General features: G+C 39.8%; 1 protein-coding gene across 8 annotated transcripts in view; it reads right to left on the bottom strand.

The window, feature by feature from the left end:
- NETO1 (neuropilin and tolloid like 1) overlaps positions 1–15,862 on the bottom strand; it is a 64,379-nt gene extending 48,517 nt beyond the window's left edge. For 5 of the 8 annotated variants that reach the window (XR_005601464.1, XR_005601463.1, XM_039549248.1 and 2 more), the window contains exons 1-4: positions 14,626–15,166; positions 10,985–11,038; positions 9,294–9,431; positions 1,048–1,296 (exon numbers count right to left, since the gene is read on the bottom strand). Coding sequence is in view for 6 of the 8 variants with exons in the window: in XM_039549248.1 (XP_039405182.1) it covers positions 1,048–1,296; positions 9,294–9,431; positions 10,985–11,038; positions 14,626–14,653 (469 nt within the window). In the remaining 2 variants the exon portion in view is untranslated. Of the gene's footprint in view, positions 1–1,047; positions 1,297–9,293; positions 9,432–10,984; positions 11,039–14,625 lie in introns of all 8 variants that reach the window. The other 3 variants (XM_039549251.1, XM_039549252.1, XM_039549247.1) reach the window with 3 other exon arrangements.
- Between the last annotated feature and the right edge of the window lie 3,315 nt (positions 15,863–19,177).

Below are 19,177 nucleotides of genomic sequence, written 5' to 3'. Positions count from 1 at the left end.
AAAACAGTATCCTTGACTTGAAAGAAAATTTAACTGTGCTGATTAATTTTATAGCTATTTTCCTTCCATTAATGAAAGAAAACCAAAAAGAAGAACAACATAGAGCATGTAGACCTGCCATCTTCTATGAGGGTACTGGCATGATTAAGGAAGAATTTTGGGTCTGCTAATTTTGGGTGATATTGTAGAGAATATTGTTCAACCTAATACAACAATTCAGCTGAAACAATAGTGACATAATTGACAAAAATACCTAATAATTACAGTGCTTTAGAGTGAGCTATATTGAAGTATGACTCATCACTCAAAACATAAGTCATAGAACTACGTCACATCCAGCAGTGCAGTGCAGTGCAGTATAGTGTAGCTGCAGCCCAAGAAGACATTTAAAATCAGCAATCTTTTGTTAATAAGTGGGGGAGCAAGGGAATTAATCAAAAGTATGACTATGAATTTTGTTTTACTTTAATAAAGTAGATATAAACAGTGGCTAGGAATACTTGTACACTTGCAATTAAGATTTACAGCCTTTTTAGAAAAATATTTAATACATGTTACTGTTTGAACCTCTCATGTCCTCTGGTAATATTTGTAATAGTTTGCTTTATTGAGAAAGAAGAACTATTCTACTCCTCAGCTGGGGAAATGTTTGGTGAAGTGGAAAAGCGATGATGGAATTTTCTGAGATAATTACATTTTTTTATTAGAATACTTTATCAATGATCTTTTTGAAAGAAAAGCTGTACAGTGTAACAGTCAAGCATAAAACACATAACTTCCCATGAAACATTTTGAATGGTTTTCTGTAATAGCATTCACTTGAAAAAAATACTTTTAAAAAGTTCAGAATCTGAAAATTTTTCCCTTGAATAAGCCTTACTTGCTATGCAAAAATACATATGACCTCTATCAATTTCCTATTAATACCTTCCTTGATAATAAACAAAGTCCCAGCTAAAGATATTATTCAACAGCAAGATAATACATCGTTAGAAAAGTTATCATGATAAGCTTTTTCTATTAAAAAGTTTGATGGTTTGTACTTACCAGGTGTAAAATTATACCGAGCAGAAAACCCAATAGATTCCAGTTCACCATCAGCAAAAAATTTAATCCACAGGAATCTGCCACTGGATTTTATCATAGGTGGATTTTGCTGTCCACAGAAACGTCCAATGATTGGGGAAAAGCCAAAAGGTCCATCTCGTACTTCAATATGGTCAAATTTACACTCCCAAGAAGGCTCTATGGAATATTTTTCATCAAAGTGTAGTTCAATGCATTGTCTAGGAGCAGCTAGAGACAAAAAGAAAATTATCTTAATATTTTTCTAACCCAAGACCCTTCAAAACTAAAGCAAAACTGAAAAAAATCAAAGATACCAATTTTGCATGCATCTTAACATTTTGTTTAAAAACTTGTTTGAAAATTAGTACATCTTTATTTTTTATAGATTTCACAGAGTCAGGTTACTTGTCTACTGTTTTCCTTTTAAAAAGAGTACTCTTAACAGCAGTGCTTAGTAAAGCTAAGAGAGATATTTATGATGAAAAGAAAGATATAGTCAGGAACAATTTCTTCAGACATATAATCTTTCTAAGAAACTTACATATTTAGAAAAATATTTTTTGTCTTTTATTTGGGGGAGGGGTGTTAAGCAGAATACATTTTTATACCTAGTACTGTCAAAGATGATGAAGAAAAAGCTGATCAGAACTGTGCTACAGTTTGTGTAGCACAAGTGGACAGATTATGTTCCTATATGTGTTGCACTGACAAACTGGAGTGTAATTGCTTATACGCAGAATTATTTATCGTCTCATTGGAAACATAAGAACAAATGCAGTTAATTCTCACTTAAGGAAGAACTAGATAAGCATGATAATTGAAGAGCAAATGATATACTGAAAACCTTGAAGGAACTTCATAGTGGTCACTTAACTAGACATTAAAAAAGTCCATCTTTAGTGATAGGTACAAAGTCTAGAGATGAAATGATCTCTAAAACAAATATTCCCTGGCACCTCCTGTATAAAGCAAAAAAGTAACTGGTAGAAATATAGTATTTTATTAAAAGGAGGAAAAATAACATGGTTTGATCTATGTACTTTATCAGAGGCAGCCTCCTAGAGGTTCACTGTTTTCTACACTTAATGCTGTCCATAGCAAAAACTGTGTGCCTTCCACATCTAGAGCATAGTGCGTTAGAGCCTTTTGCTGACAAAGCCCTCTACTAAGACAAGGATTTGTTGTGTCATTGCCCGCTGTGCCTCTCATGGGATCATGTCCGACACTTTACACATATCAAAAGAGGTTTGTATTGCTATGAGCTTTGCCAGAGTTACCATTCTTTTCTCATGAAAATATGCAAGATCAAACTCCATGCTGAGTGCATAAGCTTAGCATGGAAACTGCAGCCACTCCAGGAGTCAGTATCTCTACATTTCTTTCCTCCGGAGTAATAAGAAAACTGTCAGTGCGACCAGAACTTAAACCTTGTTTGGATTTTGAAATGTTTTAAAATGAAGGTTTTGGCATGAACTCATTAATCGCATAAAGAAGAGACTATTTTAAATTAACTGAGTAAGAAGATATTAGGTAAATTTTGAAACCTTTACATAAGACCACATAGTCAGATCCCTTTTACAACTATTTCATGTAAATAAATACAGCCTCATTTTATGAGGATCATTTAAGAAGGAAGTTAATAAAACATATTATCTCATAAGAAAGATTATTTTAGCAGCTTTACTTACAATGCTAATATAATTGGATGATTGATATTTATTAAAACATTGAATTTAACATGAGAAAGAAACCTTTTTTACTGTTCTCAATCTGAAGAAGTGCACATTCAGGGAAGTACTTACTATTGACTTGTCATTATTTATACCAATTTACAGGAAATTTGTGATACAAATTCAATAGCAAAAGCAACGGTTTATGTTACACCTATAATTGCACCAAATTCACAGTCTGTGGAAAATTAACCTCCTTGAAAGTACAAAAAAATTTACAAAAGTAGGGTCAGATAATAAAGATTCTAAGGGAGGTCATAGTGATGTTGAGTTTGGTGAGTTTTGAAGACCAAAGTAAATATTTTTAGATTATAGTGAAAGATTAAATACCTGAAGATGTCATTGATTAATTTTATTGAGATGTTTCTATCCTTGACTTTACACTTTTATAAAAATTATTGATTTAAACTCAACTAAGCAATACTAGGACAGAAGAGAGCAATCAACAAATTTCAGTCTGGGATCATATTCTGCATGTTCCTATTCCATTTAAGGAGATTTGTTGAGAACTGTTCATCATTCACCTAAGGACCACAGTCAGGTGTCAGAAATTCTATCCTGACAACACTTCAGGTAATCTTAAGAATGTTCATCATGGCTTGAAAGTCTTAGACATGCACGACTCCAATGTTATGCTATTAACCTGCCTAGAGTTTATTGTCATGTTTTAACGTCACAAACTAGATATGAAGATCAATTCTCCTACAACTGTTAGTGTCATACAGCAGCATAACACAGTGTATGGCTTCTGTGCTTCCCACAGCCACAAAGTACTTCAAAAATGGCTTGTGCCATTATCATAACATATTTGTCCTTTACAAACTTTCTTTTCTGCTGCCTTATTCCATACCAAGAAAAGCATTACAAGTGCTGACCCATAGTTAACCCTTAACAGGTGTTTGTATTCAAGACTCATGTAACATGTTAGAAATGGCCACAGGGCCCTCAGAGCTTAGTTCAGTCATTTGACATGATTTTTGGTGTTGAAAAGGAGCCCTAGAGCCAGCTCTAGCCTTGGTATAATACAAAAGGAAAGATTGTGGGCAAATTAGAATTAGGCCTACAGTTACACATGACATCTATTGACTGGGTGAATGCACAACCTGAGAAAAAGCACAATTTCCACAAACTCCACGTAGGTCTCTGAATCTCACATTGCTAACCAGTTTTATGATCAGAATATTGCTATAGTTTAAACCATTCTGCTTTTATTTATTTTTCAACAAAGTCAAGATGAGGCTTTTCCTAGTGAAGCTCAGATCTTGCTAAAGGATCAGAGAGAATCGCATCAGCTCCAGGATGGCTCAAGAGTTTCCACTTTTCCCCAGAAGTCCCATAAAGTCTTCACTCTAAGAATGGAGCATTGAACATTCATTAGCACCACTTCTCCACTGGAGATAAAACAAGGCTGGAGACTGAATTTGAGGGCTGGACCACTGCCCGTTCACACTCCTTAAATGTAAAGTCACATTCTGGCATCATTTTGGCTGTGCCAGTAGGAACACTTCATGTTTCTGTAACTGTTCGTAACTCCTGGGTGCAACACACATCCACGACCTTTTCATCAAGTGCTTTTAAATGCACCTCTGTTCTTCATCTTGTCTTTCATATTTAGTTAATGGTTAAGTGTTTTGCTTGCAGTTATCTACATAAGACACAAAATTAATCAACGCTTCCTAGAAATGACCATAAGGGATGAAAACACATAATTCACATTTTCAACTTTAAGTTCCTTTTAGCAAAAATGGTATAATTTCACACTTATACTCTGGCTTTAATAAGGGTTTTCTTTGCTAAATACAAGATAGAACAAGCAGCTATTGTTTAAATATACATCTTGTGCCACAGCTTTTGCAACAAAGCATCTGTAAATGAGGTCACAATAAAACTTACAGAAATAAGCTGGGACCAAGTCCAGAATAGTCACTAATAATAATGCATGTGTACCTACAGAAAAATAAAACAAAAAGAAATCCAGAATATGCAAATCTTCCAGACTAGATTGGCATCTGGCCATTTAATCAGAAAAGGAGGGATGGAGTGTTCATTTCTAGTACCCTTATTCACAGGTAAAGCCCATTCACATCTTCAGGACTTCTTTTGTGGTTACGATGTCAGGAAAAGTTGTTGTCAACTCCAAATGAAATATATTGAATAATATATTGTCTCATAAAATGATTCGATTTCAAATCTCAAAACTTCCATATTTAACTTTAATTAGCTTTCTTCAAAAATGTTTAATACTGTGGAAAGACCAACTTAATGTTTGCATGTCTTGTCATACTTTTCATCTAATTATCTTAAACAAGTGCTGTCTTGAGATTTTACATCCAATGAAAAAAAAAGTCATTGGGTTCCAGCTTGCAGTAAAACAGTTGCAGTAAGACTACACAATTAAGGTTTTAATTCTGATCAGCTTCTAAGTCTGTCTAAGTGACAGCTGAAGTTAAGTGAAAAAATCTGTTTCAATTTGCCACACTGCATGGAAATGAGAAACTGAACTCAACACCTACTCCCATCTCTATGAGCTGCTACCCTACTAATAGTTTCAATAATCGTCATTCCTTCTGGTTGTCCTGCTATTATTGGTAAGAAAACCACATTTATCTTCATTTCAAAAGAGGATTCTTTCATTGTTTTTATGAAAACTTTTTTGAACACACAAATCACTGTGAAATACAAAAGGACCTTGAGCAGAGGATTTTCATTCAGTGGTAACATGACAGTTTTCTAACACCTGTGAAATATCTAGAATGAAAGAGCTTAATGGTCTTTTACGAGAACGTGAGACCTTCAAGAGTGCTAACTCTACATGCTCAAACATGTAAAGTGGAAGATTTATTTCATATCTCCGTAAAGCAATTCTAGTCCACAACTATGTTTATAAATAAGCTGAACTTAATTATTAAAAGCTGAAGAATGGCTAAAATTTTACAGGTGTTTTACTTACAGGATTGCCAAACCAATTCTCAAGTTGTAGTGTATAAAGTATGACTATCCTGCTCCCCAAATATTTTAATATGAATAAAAGCTTTTGCTCCTACAAAATCTCCTGTGCAAATTTCCCTTTGTAGCACATACGCCAAATGTTCTGCAGTCTGGCAAACGCTAATGCTGTCACTGCTGTGATTGTTCTGGGCAGCTGTGAATTTTGTCAGGTTAGAATCATGAATATGCAAAATAAGGGTGAAATTTGGCCAAACACTCAGCTATTCTCTATGTTTTCTATATGCCAAATAAGACTGAAAGAAAAAAAACAAACCAAAACAAACAAAAAGAACAAATTCTCATTGCATTTTGGGATGGCAAATGGGATTCATCAGAAGTTCCTTGGGGAGTTGTACACTCCTCCTCCAAGCCTCACTTGTGACACTCCACCGTAGCATAACAATTTTTGTAGAGAGTCCATGATTTCTAGATGACCAAAAGGATTTCTTTTAGAAAGGCATTCAACCCAGACTTTAAAATTCCTAGTTTTCCCAAGAGTTCATTATCATAACTACTAAAACAGAACTTAAAAAAAAAAGAGAGAAAAAGAAAAATAATCTAAGAAATTTCCAGCTGTTTGATTTGCTTATATCTTTGACTGCTAGGATAGAAGCCTCTGCATTCAGAAATCCTCTTCTCTTTTAGAAATTCAGAGTCTATGATCATTGCAACTTTTGCCAGCTCCTTTACTTCACCAAAGTAATTTTGACATGATGAAAGGCTTGCATACATATCAGTTGAGCTACAATGTGAAGGGAAAAAATGAGATGAAATTCAATTGTTTACAACATACTACAAGCTGGAGTCCTTAGTGAAGACCACTAAAGTCACTAGGAATTACGTTTGAATTTTCCCTAAGACTTTTTGATAACAAATAAATGACAGAATGAATTCAAGCAGCCAAGAAAGGACCTAGTGATTCATATATGTATTTACACTCACACCATAGAGCCTTCAGTATGGCATATACAGTCCTGGTATGCTGAACTCCCTGAGACATACAACAGGGGGATAGCAATGGGGGGATGATGTTATAGATCACATAAACTGTCCCTCTACTTTGGTACTTGGCATTCAACTGGATTCAGAAGCTATTGAAGCATATTGAAATTTCAATAATAAATATAGAAATAAAATGCATATGGAGATGTTTCTGTCTTACTCTAAAATACTTATGTCCTCCATTAGTCAGGATTATTCACAATTTCCACAGATTGTTATCTGATCTCAAAGACTGCTATCAGTAAAATGATTAATATGGCTTTTTTGCAATCCTTTAACCTCAGTCTCTTGTGACAATGAGTTCCACAGAATATAAAAGATTTGGGGAAAAGTTTCTACTTTTTAGCCTTCTTTATTGTTTAATGCCATTTTTATATGTTGCAAAAAGAATAAATATGGACAAATAACTTATTCTCACTACAAAAAAGTTTTTGTTAACCTTCAGTACTTCTTTTGACTTCTTTTTTAAATCTGCCACATTTTAAAATATTATTGTTCAGACATCTTACTATATCTCTGCTTGTTTTTGTGACATTTTCCAGACAGACATGACTATTCCTGATTTTTTTAGGAGACAGAAATAGACATGGGGAGATCAGATCTGAGAATGTTGTGCGATGTCCATGGCTGTCATCAAATTATGTGCTGATAGAACTACTTCCATTGTGGGTTTTAAAATGTCCAGCTGCAATCCAAACTGTTGATTAGGCAGAATGGGAAGAAGAAAATATCAGTGCCATAAACAATATTGTGTTCAACTGGTTTTTACAAGATTTAATTTTCCAATAAATTATAACCAGATGCCTGTTGAGTTTACTCTTTTTTCTATACATTGCTCTAAACTTGTCAATGTGGAATTTTGCCTTCGTCATATAAGCTGGTTGACTAAATATTTCCTTCTTAAACTTTTCTTAGGCACTTACATTTTTAGGTATTTTAAATCACATTATTTTAGTATATTAACTATGTTTTTGTAAGTACCTAAGTACTATAATAAAGACAAAAGTCTTTACAACACTGGACTTTCAGGCACATTCTTACTGTGAGGAGGAACATCTCATGACCTGAGATATGGGACTAAATTTACAAAGATGGTGGGGTTTTTTCTACACCCTTTCTCTTTAATGATAAAACATCCCGTGTTTCAGATCTTTGGAGATAAAACAAGCTTGCTTCTTCCCAGTCTCACAGGAGTGTTAGGTAATTTGATCAATATATGCAAAAAGACCTGGATCTAACAACATAAGTGTAACCAGAAAAAAAAATGCTAGGTTGTGTATTTTGAACCTATACATTTATCTTTTTTTTAAAAAAAATATTATTTTAAACCAATTATTAAACTATGAAGGAATTTAAATATTTACCATACATCTGCTTAAATTTCAGACTTATATACAAAGACAGACTAGCATAAATTTTCTCTTAAGAGCTTGTTTGGCCTACATTGTTTATAAGCACCTTTTCTGACTTCAGTCAAGTTATCTAGCACCTACGTGGAATTCAGTCATTTTGCTCTGATTTTTGCCTCTCTAAAAGTGCATAGTGTGTGTGGGTCTAGAGCAGCTAATTCAATTTAAATCAGCTATATATTTTTGGAAATACATCTTGGTACTACCTGCGTCTTTGATAAAATAATTATTTCTATAATTCCTGGTTCCATCATTAATTAATTAATAATTCACTAAATGAAGCATGGATAGAAGAGCATCACTGTTTTATTCAACATGTATTCACAACTCATGAAAGCAACTTATTGGTTCCAGGGTCTTACTATACAGTACCTGATTCATCTTTTCTGAGCTCTGACAGGATCTAATCTCTATTTCTTTCCACAGATTCATTATTACAACAATCCCTCCAATATCCATTGTACTAAGACTAATGAAAAGAAACCACACAATTTGTTTGTAATACACCTTTAGCCTTTCCTACATCACTTCCATGCCTGCAATTGTCTACTCTTTAAAAACTAAGTCTTAGTGCTTCATGCTAATGTTTATTCTTTTCCAATTTTATTTTGTAGGTTGGGCTTTTTTCATTTTCATTTCTTATGAACAACTGGATGGAAAATAATCTTTACACTCACTATATGGGTATTTTTTGTACAACTTCTTTTACTGTGCCTTGCCTAGCTAAGCTTGTCATCTCTGATTCAGTTATGGGAAGTTTAAAATGTTTGCATGAGTCAAAAGCATTTTTGTTTCCTGTGTTCACTTCTACTACTCATTTTAAAATATCCTTTCTTCTGTCACGTTACAGCATTTTAGGTTCTATTAATTCTCTAAATATCCTGAAATAAATTGCTCTGCTTATTACTGAGTCACACATACTTACCACCTCAACTAATTTATAAGTTATATCAAGATAGAAAACAAGCGGTTCTCTAAATCTTGTGTCTTGAAAAGATTTATTACCATGACTTTACCTATTCTTCCCATATAGTAAAATAAAACATTCTTTTTAATTCAGTTGATGGTAAAATATAAAGATTCTTCTTTTGGTCACCTTCTATAATGTAGACGCACTCTCTGTCTGGAGGATACTTGTTGGGGTAATTTGGAGAAGTGAAGATCCCTCCTTCTGCATATTTTGTCCAAGATCCACACTGCACTGGTCTCTGTCCTTCGGAAGAAGTTTGCTTTTCTGTAAAACGATGACATTAAGCATTATATAATTAGCTCACAAATTATTATGTCCACATGACACTTAGAACTCTCTTACAGGATAAATACAACAGCCCCTTTCTGTCAGTGGCCTCAAACTTTTCTCTGTTAAGACTGAGTATGATTATTGATTAGAGGAAAAGAAGGCTGTTCTTTAGGGGTAAAAACATATAATTCTTACTCAAAACATTTTTTTCAAAGCAGAGGAGAGGCTTGGATGTCTAGGGGAAAACAAATTTGTATGCTTTTAAAATAATAACTTTCTAGGGAAAGCACGTGCTTGAGAATTGGAAGACATGAATTTCCCACTCATACATCTCAAAAAACTCAAGCATGTGCTCTGTCAGCAAGCTTCATGCCGTAATACAGGAATATATTGGTCACAAAATCAAGGAAATAACCCAGAGAATTATGATCATATATAGAAGCTGTTTTAAATCTGCAGCATATTTACTCTATTCACCGGACAGAGGTAGACAGGGGAATTCCTGGAATCTGGTTCATAGATTCTTTTTATCTTGCTGTTTGCTGTAAAATTAATAAATAGCTCTGAGGCCAGGAATCACAGCCCAGAACTTCCCTTCTCCTAAGTGAATCATCAGAGAGCAGAGTCAGACCTTCTTGTTTGCTTTCTTCCTAGCCCTGAATCTCTTGCATTTCTTCCTGTACTCTGGCAGAGACTGGAGACAAAGGTTTGGGCCAGTTCAAGCTGAAGAAAATGAGGGATCCCTTCCTGAGCATCATTCTTTAACAAGTAGGGTAAATGAGACAGACCTTTGAGAATGAAATATATCTAGGCTGCTATTAAAAGGAAGGATAGTAGATTCTAAACCAGTGTTACTCTGAATGAGGTATCTAGTATCAAATGACTGTCCCACATAACTTAATTCCCTGGTGTGTAGAGTAAAGGTGTTTGAGGCTCCCTCTTACAATCAATGGAGAAAAACAAGCACCTTTCAAGGATGATATTAACCATCTGAGATCTGACTTATAATCTGCAGGCATTTCTTCTTCACCCTGGTTTGTATCCAGGCAGAGTATAACATGGACTCTAACTTCCTGAAATTAATTCTGGCCTGCAGGGACTGTGCATTCAGACACCGGTTCAGACAGACGCTGGGCTTAGCAGCATTCCCTGCTTGGCTCTCCCTCACACTGAGCATCCAAGGCTTTTAAGAATCTCTTTCTATACTCCCCCTGCACAGATGCACCCATGATACCCAATTTCAGGTTTTTAATAATACTTCAACAAGAAAAAAGATTTTAAGTGTAGGTAGCTGAGTGTCCAAACTGGACTTCCCAATTTGAAAGTGGGGGTATTTTACAGTCTTTAGTTAGAGTCAGGCTGAGCCTGGTGAGTACCTCTGGATTTTTTGAATGTGTACAGGCATGTGAATACTCCAAAAAAATGGACAAAGGGCAGACACTGGAAATAAATGAGCTACTAAAAATTTCAAAAACTAAACTAAAAACTCAAATCCATATTTTGGTCTCTAATATATTGTCTGACAAAAATGTCTGAAGTTTACATACCTGTTCCTTTTTTGGTTGCCCCAGAAAAATGTAGGATGATTAGACTTGCTACAACTGAAAGAGAAATATGCATTAAATATCACAGAGTGATAGTTCCTGCAATCAAATCAGTTGTACACATATATCTCACAAGAATACAAATTAAATAGAATTAATGTAAAGAAAAAGTTTCATGTTTACTTGCTTCTTTTAATTGCACATAGTATATAAACAAGTTTCTTTGTGGCCTGTTCTTGTAAGTACTTATCTTTCCAAATAAACAAATAAAGATAAGATCTTTTGGGTTTAAAACAAAATCCACAGGCACTGATGTTCTCCTCCTATTTTTTCCTTTTCTTTAATATTAGAGAAAAACATTTTTACCAATACTTATTTATATAATAGTAGTTTGTGTCAGTAGTAGAAAAGTGACTGCTTTTAACAGAGGGAGACTAAATTTCAGTGCCACTGTATGCACCAATGTCTCTCTCTACAGCATAATAAAATCTGCAAATGAGGACTGGGAGTAGGAAAGAAGTAAGGGGCTGGGTTCTTCACATCCATCAAAGCATTTGCAAATCTCTAGTGAAGTAAATTATTGTGTGTGCTTAACAATCTCATTAATCTAGTTTGTTTGACTTGTCGAGAGGGTGTTGCTTTTGCTGCAGTGAATCTGCAGCCCATTTTACAGATAGGTATCTACTGTCTCTAACCATGGTAGGACAACTACACCTGTTGGAAACAAATGCAACCTTTCTGAAATGGACTTTGACCTGGAGATAATTACTGGGTTTCTGGGAGTTTCCAAATATAACAGTTTAACTAGAAAAGGCTAAGAGGCAAACCCTTAGCAGAATCATAATGAGACTAATTTGGAAGATCAAAGTGACTACCTAGCTACCTGATGAAGAAATCACACACTGATTTTCTTGTCATCATTCATATCTTCTTTGGCTATCAGAGAAAGTGGAATAGCAAGAGCAGAAGAGAACAGATCTATCAGTTCTTGGAGCGCTTGGGGCTTTGCCCCAGCTAGTTTGGCATTAAGCCCAAACACGGTGCCCAGGCTGCAGTGAACTTAAGGTGGAAATGAAATTGCATGCTTATTCAGTGCCTTTTGGATCAGTCAGGTTTTGGGGTTTTTTTGTGTTTGTTTGTTTGTTCTTTTTGTTGTTGTTGTTGTTGTTGATGACTGTCATGAGGAACTGATGGACCAGTGGTCTTTAATCAAAGTAATTGAATGGCATAATTTCTTCCTATTATCCCCAAGAGACATCAAAAGCCACCATGGGCTAGTAACTATGAACATTTCCATGATGATGCTTTCACCATTTCCACCTCTTTTTATGGCAATTTTTATGTAATTTTCACACCAAAGGAATCCAGTCTCCATATTTCCAGTATTCTGATGGCATTGATATCTCTATTTCTATGTCTTTGACCTTTCCCACATGACAGAGGGTTTGAGGCATGGATGATGGCTGCCCTATTAAGCCGGGTAAGATTGAAATTCTGGGAAAATGAAGGCTTGGCAGCATATTCACTATTTCTTGGTCAGGCTCAAGCCCCTAGAGACGGATGTTGGCAGCACTGATAGTTAAAACTCTTCTGTGTCATGGGCATTCAGTGAGAACAGTACATCTTCTGCTCAGATCTGAAAGCTACCCAGCCATTCACGCCCTTACTTTCCTCAGGGATGAATTCTGGAAATACATGCTAACTGGGATTCTGCCTGTTGACTGCCAAAATCCAACAGCAAGGCAGGAATCACCCCTTTACCAAGTTGCTCATTTACTTTAGCTGTGTTTCATGCAGTGAACATAGTGCATTTATGCCTGAAATCTTCAACAGACAATACCTAATTTCTGAATAGTGTAAAGTAGATTGGTATTAGAATATGGAATCAGCTGCCTGTGTTCCTTCTGCCCACAAATTTGTGGAAGCTAGAATAGGACGCATGACAGACGAACAAACTCCATGTGAGAAGTGTTTCTTTTAGGCAATTAATAACAATTCAAATCTGATTCTTATAGGTTCATTTCAAGCATCTTTATCTATCAGATTTCCCCTTATTTTCTATATGGACAAAAGTGGAGTTTAGAGAAGTAAGGAGAGTTGGTCCAAGTCACAGATATATTATTACCAATATGACAAACAAAACCACAGGTCTTTTCAGTTCCAGCTGTAACTGCTAGAAAAGAGGTTTCCAAACCACAGAGCTGTTTATCCAAAGCATAGAGCTATAATAACATGTCATTATATCAGTATTTATTATTAATAAGCAGTCAAAATAATCTTGATAATAAAGTCTAATAGACAAGCAGAGACTAAGAAACTGTGTTTTGGGGTTTTGGTTTTATCCTGGATATATAACATCTAACATTTGGATAGATAAAATGAAACATTTCTCCCATTAAAAAAAAAAAAAAAGGAGAAAGCCTCTTGCTTTAGTGTTATTAACAGCAGCACCAAAATATGCATGTTGCCAGAAAGTAACTAAAATTGCGGTCTTCTTGGGAGAAGCCAGCACAATACAATTTTTTTAAGCAGACAAGGCAGACCATTTTGTTCTATGATCCCTCACCTTCTTCTTTCTCAAGCCACAGAAAAAGAACAGTGCTTTTCGGGGGGGAGGGGGGGAGGCAGTGGAAAGACCCCAGGGAGACCAACCATGGAATCTTCACTCACTGAAAACTGTCACTTGGGAAGCGTTGGCAGCATAGTGACAATATTGCGATTATCTCGGTTTGGGAATTATTTTAAAGAAGTTTCCACAAAATTTCTTGTTGCATTCTCACTGTCTTCCTCCTCCCCGTTTCCCTCCTAATCGTGGGTGTTATTATAATCGTGCTTTCTAGTGCCACTCTGATTGTGCATCTTTCCATCTTTTTTGGATCTGTGCATTTTTTTCATTACAAGCTGTACATTAAGTGATTTATCTCTTGGCCAGGCTTTTAGGAGGCTGTGATTTGGCACGGACGTGGCTTAGCCTGGCAAAGAGTTGTTGGACAAGCAATACCTGGCCATAGCGCTATTGTACAGGTGTGGGCACACAGAGAAGTGCTGGGAGGAACTGTGTCCAGTCAAGCCCCTTCAGAACAGTGGACCCTCTGCAAAACAGAGGGGGGAGAGGGGGACCCACCGCGCAGCTTGAGGCCCCTGGGGTCTTGGAAGAGGAGGTGATACATTTCGGTGCCTGCTTGCTAATCCTGGTGGATTTCAGCCGAAGGCGCCGCCCCCGCCCCGCAGCTCTCCGGGATCCGTGCCCGGTGTGGCCGCCCCCCCGACGCCGCGGCTCCCGGCGCTGCCCCGCGCCCCCTCGCCCTCGGCGGCCGGTTCAAGCCACGGCCGGCGGGGCAGCTCCACTCCCCCCTCTCCCGGCACGCCAAAAGCCACCAGACGCATCGCGCCCAGGTGAAAGCCTCCAGCCCCCGGGAGCGTGTCCCGCCGCCCGCCCCACGGCGCTGGCAGACGCCGGCTCCCCTCCGGTGCACCGCAGCGTGGTGGGGGAGAGGATGCGGTGTGTGCGTGGAGGGAGCTCGCCCCCACGCCGCGGGAGTCTGGGCGTCCCGTTACGCCAGGTGTGGAGGCAGTGGAGGGCAGGAGCCCGTGCGCGGCGGTGGAGCTCGGTCGGGGGTGGGAAGGGGGAAATAGATACTCACTGTGAAAGAAGCTGCGCCCATGGGTCATGTCTGTTCCTTACACAAGGGGCTTCGGTCTCCACTAATTCCATTTAGATACGGGAGGACTTCCAGTGGCGGGGAGAGGATGGAAGTAGGAAAAAAAGAAGAAGAAGAAGAAAAAAAAGAAAAAAAAAAAATCCCGAAGCCCACACACAGCAGAGCGGAGCAGCCCTTTCTCTCCCTCGCTCTCCCTCACCGCCTTCAAATGATCACCGCCGGCTGAATCCCATCACACCCGAGCGATCACCAGCACCGCCGCGAGCGGTGCATCGCGGCGGCGGCGGGCAAGGCGGCGGCGGCGGCGGCGGCGGCGGCCCGCGCATCCAGGTGCCGGCGGGCGGCGGCGGCGGAGCGAGCCGAGCCCCTAGTCACCAGTTTCATACAGAACCAAAAGCAGATCGAAGCATTTTCTGCAGGACTCCGAGCCCAGCGACTTCCAGCCCTTCGGCTTCTTTTGATGCATTGAAGAAGGGATTAATGGGTCCGTCATCAGCTCCCTGTGCTTGCTCCTCTGAAGGGGTGGGGGCGGGCGGGAGGGAACCCAAAGAGGAGGGGTGGGGTAGAGAAAGATTTACCAAATAGGGGATTTAGTCATACTTGTGTGCAATGAGAACCTTATTAGAGAAGAAATCCTTTAAAATACAATAAATCCATTTTTGCAAAACCCTCTCCCTGCGCGTAGCATAGTATCAAGTGGTAGCAGCGGCAAGAGGCTGAAAACACATTACACAGTCTGAAATCCCCTCGGGAATGGATGGAGCGAAAAAGAGATGGATGAGGATAGATAGATGCCCCCTCACTTCTCCAGTCCAGGGCGAGAAGCAGAAGAAAACCGTGGAGACTCTTCCATTCATTCAGTGCAGGGGAAGGGGAAGAGGAGGGGAAGGACGGGAGGACGGCGGTGGTGGGGAAGGAATGATTTCAAAACTGGGAAAGGAAGGATAAGAGGACAGGGATCGCTTCCCCTCTCCCAATCAGTTCATGGATCAGACAAAATGCTCATGAGTTCCTCCTTGACCTGCACCTGCCAAAGGGAAATTGAAAAGATTTTCCCCCTTGAGAGGCGACTTCTTCCTCTACACACCCACACCCACGCACGCACAAAGAGACACACACGCACAAAAGGGAGCAATAAAAGTTTATCTGCTAATCCTCCAGCCGCAGATAAAATGATTACCTCTTCCAATCAGCCCAGAGACGACTGCAAAATCTCTCCCTTTCTCTCCCGCCCTCCCCCCGCGTCTAGGATTTATCTTCCTCCCCAGCTACATCCCACCGCAAACACCCATCCCTTTGGCGAGATTGAGGTGGGCTAGTGGTCAGGGCGGGAAGGTGGGGGCTGGGGGGGAAGAATACAGTAGAGAAAACATATTCATAATAAGAATATTGAGAGAACCTGAAATGGTCTCAGTAGAAAACAAGAGAAAAGGAGGAGTGGATGAACAGAAAGGACTGTGTCCCCCCTTGGTCCCGGGAGCCGGCCCTGCAGAGCCGCGGCAGCGGGCACCTGACTCCCGCAGCACCGCGGCCCTGGCACTCCTGGCCCCGGCGAGGGAGGGCGGCAAGAAAGGACAGGGAGCGAAGCGCACCGCTAGGGCGGCGGGCAGAAAGGGGGATAAGGGAAGATTTGTGCCACAGAAGTGCAAGCGAGCAGGATGGGATCCCCCGGCCCCTCTTCACAGCTGTTGCGGCGGCCAGGCTGGGGAACAGCCGGCGCGGGAAAGCCGCCGACCCCCGAGGGGATGGGGACAGAGCCAGGGGACCCGGGTACCCGCAGCCCCTGCCCCGGGCTCCCCATGCCGCAGCAGCATCTCGGAGGCGGTGTCGGCGCCGCTCCTCCTTGCCCGCACCTGATGCTAGCGCCGTTTGCAACAAGAAAAGTGTGTCTGGAAGCGCAGCCGGGGCGGGGAGAGGAGGGGGGGCGGTGCGGGGGTGTTGGGAGGAGGCTGTAAGTCAATTAAAAATGAAATACAGCCCGGAATCCTCCTTTTCGCCGGTGCGGAAAAGCAGGGCGGGGATGAGCGCAGGTCGGACGGCCCCGATGGCTGTATGCCGGTGGCCCCGCGGCCGGGCGCGGAGCGGCGGTGCGCACTCGCGGAGCTCGGCTGCCCGCTGGGGCCGGATCGGGTCTGTCCCCCAGCCCGGGGTCTGCCGGCGGGCTGGGGACAGTGCTAGCGTAGGCGGGAGGCCTGTTGTCTTTAAGGCACCTTTTAATGAGGCGGGGTACCCTCACCGCCTTTGGGACAGCACTGAGCAGCACAGCAGCTATTCTGGAAGGCGAATGATGAGGAAGCCTGGATATTTATTTATGTAGTTATTTATTTATTTTTCCCAGTAAATAGCCATGTTTTAATAAAAAGCCTCAGGGTTTTTTTTCAGCCTGTGGATTGTCTACCCCGTACTCTGAAATGAAGACTCTATCTGCCATCAATGCTTACAAATGCAGGCAGTCAGCAATAACAGCGTGCACATTAGGGTAAGTCTGAGGTGATCTTGCCTAGCAGGATTCGTCCATTCAACCAGCCAGCCTGACTGAGCATTTAAAAATCCTGCTGGGTGAGAAGGGCACAGGGTTTTGCTACAGGGCTATGAGTAAGCTCCTTATAATAAGGAATATAGGAGACATAAGACTTCGTGAAAGGATTCACCTGTTTTGTGTAATCTGTCTTGCCATTAGCAACATCAAGTCTGCAGCTGTTAATCTTAATAAACTGTCCTACTCTGCTTTCTAACCCTCTCAGCACTTTCTCTGACCTTCCTTATTCTCTTCCACAGCGAGCTACAGAACTTTATTTGTTCAGTAATTGAAAGTCACCTGATTTATCCATAGAATAAACTTCTATACAGATGTGCAGTCTACCTTAGTCAAGCAACAGTAGAGTAACAGAAAAAGGGTAGTGTTGAAAACAGTCATACGAATGTTTATAGACAGTCAGATGTTTCTTCTGCAGGATGATGCAGACATCCATATGGCTAAGTTTCAAGTTATAGTTACTTAAAAAAAAAAAAAGAAAAAAAGGTTATAGAACAAGTAGGCACAAAACAGCTGATTTTGCTGTTCTGGGCAATGTGCTGTGTCACATCATTTAACAGCTTCACATTTTTCCTTTTCTGAAATAGACTGTTTTCAGTTTTAAAATTCCTAGATCTCTTTTACTGTCACTCATAATTGTAGGGACACCGTTGCAATAGTATTGAGAAACAGCAAGTGGTACATACCAAGTGTGTTTATGCCAAAATGTAAGCAGTAACCATCATTATGGAGGGAGACGTCTACAAAATAAATGAGGCATGACCACAATGGCCACTGCATGTTCTCGTTAGCAATGAGACCTTAAGGAGATATCTCAGGATCTACATCGTTGAATGCTAAAAGCTTATCCAAAAGTGTCTATAAGCAGTACACAGGGTTTGCAATCTAGAGACTGGTCATAATTGCTTTCTGCCTCAACAGATATCGCTTCTGTAGAGAGTTTGAAATTTTGAACTTCATGCAACTACTGAAGTCTTCACCACCGTATTTTTTGGCTTTATGTTTCATTTTGTTGCAAAATCTCTTGTGAGGTTTGGTAAATGCTCTTTCTAGTAAAATAGTAGTTCATAGCCTTAGGTGGGCACATCTTCCATTACATTGGAATTGTTATAGTTTGAAAACAAACTAGTGGGAGACACCAAGTCAGAATAACAATTTAATGGGGAAATAAAATGAGGGAAAAAAAATAAAGGCAGAAAACACTGAGTTAAACTGACAGACTCAGGACACACCCCGACGCCCTGTTAATCAGGGTGGTGGCTGCAGTCCTCCTGAAGCGGTGATCCTGTAGAAAAAGGGTCTGCTCTTCCTCAGAAGGTCCAGCGGTGGCTGTGTAGCTCCTGTCCTCTGGAAGTCCAGTAGAAAGGTGTTGTCTCTGGTGTTCAGAATCTCAGCTTATATGCAGGATGGGATGTTTGGTTCCTCCCTCTGGGTGGAGCATCTCACAATGGGGTAACGAGTCATGAGGCCAAGTGTTGATGAGGCTCATTAACAGAAGATAGTCCAGAGGGAGTTATCTCTGAGTCAGGCGGCAGGACAATGATGGGCCATTAACAGCAAGATAGTCTGGGGGGAGGAGGCAAGGAAACACTGCCCCACCTGATTTCAACAGCTCATGAGGATGGTAATAGAATATATTGCAACCCAGGACAATTGTATAGGTAAATTTTTATAAATTTAGTGTGTACATTTTGAATCCTTAATTAGATAGTTGCCTGAACCTTACATTTCTACTAGGCAGTAAGCTAAAAAAGGAGGGAAGGGATTCACATTTAATAAAACATGAAATGTTAAAAAAAAAATTGAAAAGCCTCATAACCATAAACAATTATGTCAAATGGCATCTTAGTAGTGTTATGAAGCCTTCGGATATACTTGTTAAGAGTCCTATTGGTTTTTAAATGAGTTTAAGGGTTTTTTTAGGTTTTGCATTTTTCTTAGAGTAAGGACATTGACTTATTTTATTACATGGAATGACAGCTACACTTTTAGATTAGA

This window comes from Corvus cornix, chromosome 2 (genome assembly GCF_000738735.6).
Source record: "Corvus cornix cornix isolate S_Up_H32 chromosome 2, ASM73873v5, whole genome shotgun sequence".
NCBI classification, from domain to species: Eukaryota; Metazoa; Chordata; class Aves; order Passeriformes; family Corvidae; genus Corvus; species Corvus cornix.
The sequence above is the reverse complement of the archived record's forward strand: the minus strand, read 5'-3'. Positions and strand labels throughout refer to the sequence as shown.